Below are 7,252 nucleotides of genomic sequence, written 5' to 3'. Positions count from 1 at the left end.
GGAATGGAAGCAGAACATCTATCAGTCTTCTAAAGAACAGTGAATATTCTCAAGTGAATTGAAGAGGTAACGTAAAACATTTTTAATATCCATTTCAATATCCATGATGAAGCACCTACAGCATCCTTTTGAAAGGGCTTAGAATCTACAGCATCCTTTCAAAATGGATTTTACTTTCAAATAAATATAGTGGATTTCACTGTAAGCCTATTTTTCCAATCTCTTGTGGGTTTGTGACTATGTTACTAGAGTAACATAGTTACTCTATAGCTCTGGGCTTCCCAGTACAAGACAGACATGGATTTAAGCAAAGGGTCACTAAGATGATTAAAGGACTGGGGCATGTCATACAAGATTCTGAAAGAGCTGGTACTGTTTTGCCTAGAAGAGGAAAAGCCTTACCAATGTTCACAAATATCTGATGTGAGAGTGTAGATTCTTAGCAGTGCCCAATGCGAGGACAAGAAGCAATGGGCACAAACTGAAACACAGCTAATTCCATCTGAACATTAAAACCTGCACTTTTTTCAGTAAAGGTGCCTAAACAAACTTCACAGGAAGGTTGTGGAGTCTCCATCCTTAGAGAGATTCAAAACCTGACTCGACAGTCCTGGGCAACCTGCTCTAGCAGACCCTGACTGAGCAAGGGGGCAGGACTATATGATCTCCAGATGTGCCTTCCAACCTCAATTATTCCATTATTCTGTATGTCATTACTATCTTTGTGTACACACAAAATGATCATGCTACCTTAACGTGAACTGAAATCAAGAACAAAAAGTAACCGTGCTCAAGATAAAACTAAAGTCCAGAGCCAAACACAAGCTAGAACTCAGAAAAAACCCAGTCACAGCCAACCATGAAGTTCTGAAGGAAACAGACAAATTTAATCCTAGAGCTATAAGAAGTTCTCCTGGCATCACATTGTCAGCAATGAGCACCTGTTTAGCAGGCAACTTTTCGTTGGTTCAGTTTACTCACTCAAAAAAATGACACAACCATGTCAGCGCCCCCCGCCCCCACTTATGTTGAGTTAAACCTAAATGGAAATATTCCACATCCCCTAACAGCAACACAATGAAAGCATATGTGCAGATACAATCCTAATATGCAAGACCCTTATTTAGTTTGCTTAACCATTTAGCAGAGAAACATTTTAACATGGTTTAAATTGGGATCAGAAAGATCATCTAGTTAGCTATGAAATCCTGTTCAAAAGCTGAAAGACAACAGTCTGTTTAGATAAAAACTGCCTGTCCTTCAGAAACTAGCCTGAAGCAAAAATTGGCTTCTCATTACCTGCTTAAAACATAATGCTGTGGCTTCGAAGTCCCTTTTTTCATTCCCTGTATTACCAGTAGCTTTATCAGAATCAGCATCCTGTTTCTTCTGTTTACAAGAGTCCCATCCTTGTAGTATTTCAGTCAAATAGCATGAGGGTGTACGTTTATTCACATGCTGATTTTTCTTAGAAAACTCTTCATATTCATCTTCATACTCTTCTTCGCAAGTCCTAGATAATACATTTGGCTTCTTTATGAGAGACCTATTATCATGCACAGTCCCTGTAGAGGTGTCAGAGCGCTTTTTTTGACTTCTGACATCTTCACTCAATTTTTTTCCACTTGCCTTTTTATATGGTACATGTGAATCATACACAGATGACTTAAATTTTTCCAACATAGTTTGCTCTCCTTTTAACTTTAGCTTACAAAGTTCAGCTTTCTCTGTCTTTTTCTTCAGTGCCTTGTTCCTTTGCACCGCAAAGCTATGCCAGAGTCTTTTTCCTTCTGTCCCATCAAAACGACTTTTGTTGTAACTTTCTTTGGTAGTAGTCACTACATCAGGAGTGCGTGTACTTTTTCCATGTTTAATTTCTCTGGCTTTAAATTCAATAACTACTTTCTTTTGCTTTTCAGTTTGGATTAAAGAATTGCCTGTGGTTTTGCTTCTATTTGAAGATTTTCCTTGGGATTTTCCATCAGTGCCATAAGAACTATTAGAACTTCGGTCTTGCTTCTCCTCTTGGCCATCTTTCTCTGTTTTGAATCTATAAAAACATAATGAGAAAAGAAACGTAGAGACTTAGGAGATCCCTACCTGGTTCTTAAAAGGTGAAAGGATATGAAACAGGAAAAATAATTTTCCACTTGTCTTGTTTCACATATTCTTCCCTACGCAAGCCCTACTGGCCACTATTAGGAGAGAGTACTGGACATAGTTCTGGCATGAACATAGCTACTGTTTTATGGTTATATTATACCATACTAACAAACATGTTTAACAGCATGTGTACATGCAGCTAAATATCCTACAACTTACAACTCCAGTTAAACACAGAAGCTGCAACAAGATTTTACCACGATAAAGAAACAACCCACAGCCAGTGTTCAAGGCCAGAGTGGATAGAGCATTAGGCGACCTGGTCTAGAGTGAGGTGTCCCTGCCCATAGCAGGGTTGGAACTAGATGATCTTAAAGTCCTTTCCAACTCTAACTATTCTATGATTCTGATTATCTGGCTATAAACCAGGCGGAATCTTGACTGGATTATATGTTAATATGCTATTTGCCATCTGAGGATTCATGCGAACATTCTCGCTTTATACAAAGTAGTTTCCGAACACTGTTTGTATTTGCTATACTCAAGGTGAAACATTACTTTCTTTGCCTTGGAATCAATTACTCCAAGCATCAGGAGAAATCAATGATTTCAGAACTACAGGAGTCTAGTAAAGGTACTAAGTTCACTGCAGAACTACCCGACAGACTTCACCAGAGCCTTTTTTTGCTAACAAAACATGCGTAGTATGCAATAGACCAACAAGGTAGTATTCAAGACACAGGGAAAAAATGTATTTTTATGACATCAGTATTGGAAGGATAAAATTTCTACCTCATCTGAAGTGTAGCAGCATACTACACCTACAAGTTAAAAAAACTAATTTTTTTTCAAGTATGAGTTAAAAAAAAGGTAATTCTAAACCCTCCCAAACTGCCCAGCTTAGACAGGATGCCATCATTAATGCAATACCAATACTTCATCAGTAAAAATACTGTATTTTATTTGGGGAACGAGTCAAAATTGTTAAATTCAGTATAAAAAAGTAAAATAATAAGACTTTTTTAAGCAGTTCCACTTAATGACAGCAATACATTACCTCCGAAATTCTGTCTCTCCTTTCATAATACAATTATAAGATCTTATGTCTTCAGTGCTCTGAAAGAAGGAAAAATCCAAGGGCTTATGGAGGAAACTACAGTTAAAAAGATAGAACAAGCTATTATTCCATACTAGATTCACTCTGATTTTGAATAAGTTAACCTTGAAAGAGGCAATCACACGCCTTGCTATAATTTAGTATTTAGATTTTGTGCTATTTAAGAACAACACAAGGGGAAAAACTGAATGTGTCACACAGTCCTGGGTTATGAATAAAGAAAGGTCAAGTAAAACACATTTAGGATTCATGTGTTTCATATACTCTACAAATATATTAGTATGTAAATATACATTTTTATATATTTACAAAAATTCTTAGTGAAAAAGAAAGTGACCTGAAGATTGCTTCCAGCTACCCATTAGGTAAGGCCAAAGAGGATCTTTCTACAGGAGGTTTTCATGCAGAAGAAATGCATTATTGATTTTCATCAGATTTACTAATAAGGTGGAACAGTGTGAAACTGCAGTTACATAGGCCTGGTTAAGAGTGAAGACAGTCCCCAAACAAAGCATTTGAACAATCCGTATTTAGAAAGCAGTCATATCACTGCTTGGCATATCCATATTGCAAGCTGTCACATGCATGTTGTGGAATAACTGGAAGGCAACTTTCATCAGGTCAGAACAGAAAGCAGTTTGTTATTGCAGCTATGGGAAAGAACAGAAAGCAGCAAAATGACAGACCCTGCTGATATGAACTCTGCCAAACAGGGCACTTTATTTTTACACACCTTTGGGTTTGTGAAAGCCTGGAAACTGAGCTTGGCTCAAACACCACTTAAGCAAGTTTCTCTCAAACACTGCTTAAATCGAGCTTGTCTCAGATACCATTTGCATTCGACCATGGGAGGCCTTGCAAGAATTATCATAAATGAAGCAAACAACAAGGATGTTAGCTTTCACCACTGCGTTGGCAGGACTGTTCTGACCCCCTGTTCAAAGCTGGTGAGCCTCCACAAGACTGTAAAAAATGCTGACTCAAATAGTGGACACCACAACATACGCATTAATCTCTCCAGGAATAAACACTTGAGTTTGCTGAAGAGTTTCAACATCTGGCCTCATTTATGCCTTAAGTCCAACCAGGCAATTGACTCTGAGTCACATATGTTTTCTGACCAGGTTGAGACAGGGTCATATGACTTCGTTTTCCCAAAACTACAGCCAGGTGTAGGAGATTACAAGAACAGTACTGGATTACTTCAGATAAGGAAGCTCCAGACAGCACATCCTTTTGCAAATAATTTACTCCTTCAATAATTGGGTCATGCTGACTCAGTAAGGCCATTAGGTCTGCTGCAGAGATTTTCCTGCTTACGGAGGTCCACAAAAGACCTAGGAGACCTTAGCTGGTTTACTTCCACATTGGAAAGCACTTCATGAAAAAAAAAAAAATTAAATGAAAGGGTTGCAGAAACGACCGGAATCCTGATGAATTAATGAAATTTTGAGAAATTCCATCTGTGGTTGGTTCTGGAGTTGTGACAGCAGCAAATCCAATGAAATCGTAACTTATGAGGCTGTTAAAGGCTACTGCCACTGAGAATCATATCCATGCAACTTACTGCAGGAAGACTCAATTATTATCAAAAGGAATCTAAGGGGTTTATTGGTTTAACAACTCAGTTAACTGTCAATCAGTGAACTACACATTCAGGATCAATACCAGCAGTACAACAGAAAAACTGTAATAACAGACAATTACAAAGTGATACCAGATCAGATAATGTGGTACATTCATGCGTACTTGGGCACACACACTCATGCTGTTGAAGATGTGGGTGCTCCAGTTGTATGCACAGCCAAACCACTTCCTACAATCTGCTAATGCAGTCGCTGTTGAGAAAGGCCCCCCATGAGGTCACATACACACCCCCAAGGTGTGGGACCCTACATGATGCCCACCCTGTACTTTCACTCCACCAGCTAAAAGCAAACAGGCCTAAAGTTTTCTGTAATCTGTTGTCATGCTTATAACACACACACACATAAAACCAAAACAAACACACAATCCACTTAAATGGTTACTCTCACCTGTAAGAGGTGAAGATACCTCTTATCCATACTATGATCACACTGAAGAAACACTTGCTATTATTCAGAGGTTTCCTTATCTTTTTAACTTTATTAGTTTGCATTCTCACTGTTGCTTATGCTGGTCAATATCTGCATACAGTAGTATTCAACATACTCTCAAACAAACCAAAGTGCCATGCAACAGTTAAAACTGTATTCTTCAAACTGGTATAGGCATTAGCAATGGCAATACAGCTACAGTATGACATTTTAAGCCAAGTTTTTACCTTTGTATTACAGAAGTAAAAAATCAAACCAAACCAAACAAAAAAAAAAACCCCATCCCAAATAAAACCTAAGCTAATAAAAATAAAAAAAAAAAAAACAACACAAAACCCACACACCTTATGATGAGTTAATGCTAAAAGATAAATTGAATAATAAGGAATTATGAAGGAAAAAAACAGTTACAAATATCTGGCTTTGAACAACATTTTCTAAGAAAGCAAAAGGCTTCTAGCATGTATAATTCAGTTTATAAGGCTATAATACCACACTCATTTATAAACACTTCAAAATGTTTGGGTTTTTTTGAGACATTTATGGTAAGACAGTTAAAAGGTCTCTTCTTTCACACATACCTTGCAAAATCCAAAAGGAAATAAATCTAGCAAATGTCAGATGTGGATTTATTTGATATATATTACACTTCTATGAGAAATAACTTCCCAGAAGGCAACAGAAATAATAAAAAAGAATAGAAAGCTACCTACAAGAATAACCAGAAAGATTATCTCTCCTTTAGCACCTCCATTTTACAAGTGATTCACTGAAAACTTACTCACTCGATACAAATATGTATCAGTGTATACTAAGAATTCTGGTCACTGATCTATGTCTTAGTGGTTAAAATGAAATATTTGAGAGTTATTTGCTAAAATGCTCTTAAGTACAATTTATGAATAATCATAAAATTAAGACATATGATTCAAGATAAAGAACAATCCAGGAAAACAACAGCAGTTTTGGCAGTTGTTTTAAACTCGACTTAGCTCAACAGGAAGATATACTAAAAATAAAAAAAATCTGTTGTTTTCTGATACCCACACTACTCATAAGTCTGGAGAAAAAGGTCTAGAACTTGTAGTTAAACAACAGATTCAACCCTTCTGTGGTTCTTTACAACCCCACCTTTAAATTTGATGCAGCCTTCTATCACAAGACTGCTAAACAATTCATGCTCTTCTCTTGAATGTGGGGTTTTGAATTGAAATAATAATAATAACATAGTTGTCCTACTTTGTCATCCCAGCCATCCAAACTGTCTTCCTTTCCAGTTAATTTCTTCAGTTTCTTTTTAGACATCTTCAAATCCTAAGAAAAACAGTGTTGCCATTGTAAGTTTTTATTTCCAGCTGGTATATAAACCAAATTTTAACTGTTTATAGAAAAAAGAATACTTGAATATTCTTCTTTTGTTTCTCATTACAGAGCCACAGCAGCTTCCAAGAGATTTTAACAAACTTATTCACATCTAACTACTAAGAGACCTTCACAGGGAGGAAAAGAAAAAAATTAAATAGAATGGCAATTACTTTACCACCTGCTCTAGAGACACATACTTTGGACCGGCAAACATACCAGACCAATCGAAACAAACATCCTTTAACAGTTAGTCATACAAACATCAAGTTTTAAAGCAGTTCCAGCTATACAACTCTTGCTTTAGGCGTCCCCCCACCCTTCCTCTGGGGCAGGGATACTATCGTAACATCTCACAACAGCTACACCACATTCTACATTAACTAGTTCTACAAGCCTGCCGCGAGAGGGCTGTAAGAAAGCCCCACCTGAAGCTCCCAAAGCTTTAAAGGTGAATTTCCAGAGTACAGGTCAACTATCTAAAAAGATAATCCACAGAAGGAGCTGAGCCATAAAGCAAGGAAGACTAAGCAGAGAGCTCTTTAAGGCAGTCGTCAACACAGGCGGGTTGAAGTGACTGACGGAAGACCTG

The 7,252-nt window shown here is 37.3% G+C and overlaps 1 protein-coding gene across 1 annotated transcript in view; it reads right to left on the bottom strand.

Moving 5' to 3' along the window:
- The window catches only part of SWT1 (SWT1 RNA endoribonuclease homolog (S. cerevisiae)), a gene marked incomplete at its 3' end in the record, with an annotated part of 14,025 nt that extends 7,422 nt beyond the window's left edge, over positions 1–6,603 (bottom strand). Inside the window, exons 1-4 of the mRNA XM_010024218.1 lie at positions 6,538–6,603; positions 3,161–3,219; positions 1,300–2,050; positions 850–867 (exon numbers count right to left, since the gene is read on the bottom strand). Of these exons, the coding sequence (XP_010022520.1) occupies positions 850–867; positions 1,300–2,050; positions 3,161–3,219; positions 6,538–6,603 (894 nt within the window). The remainder of the gene's footprint in view (positions 1–849; positions 868–1,299; positions 2,051–3,160; positions 3,220–6,537) is intronic.
- Positions 6,604–7,252: the final 649 nt, after the last annotated feature.

This window comes from Nestor notabilis, unplaced genomic scaffold, assembly GCF_000696875.1.
Source record: "Nestor notabilis isolate BGI_N333 unplaced genomic scaffold, ASM69687v1 scaffold25951, whole genome shotgun sequence".
NCBI classification, from domain to species: Eukaryota; Metazoa; Chordata; class Aves; order Psittaciformes; family Psittacidae; genus Nestor; species Nestor notabilis.
The sequence above is the reverse complement of the archived record's forward strand: the minus strand, read 5'-3'. Positions and strand labels throughout refer to the sequence as shown.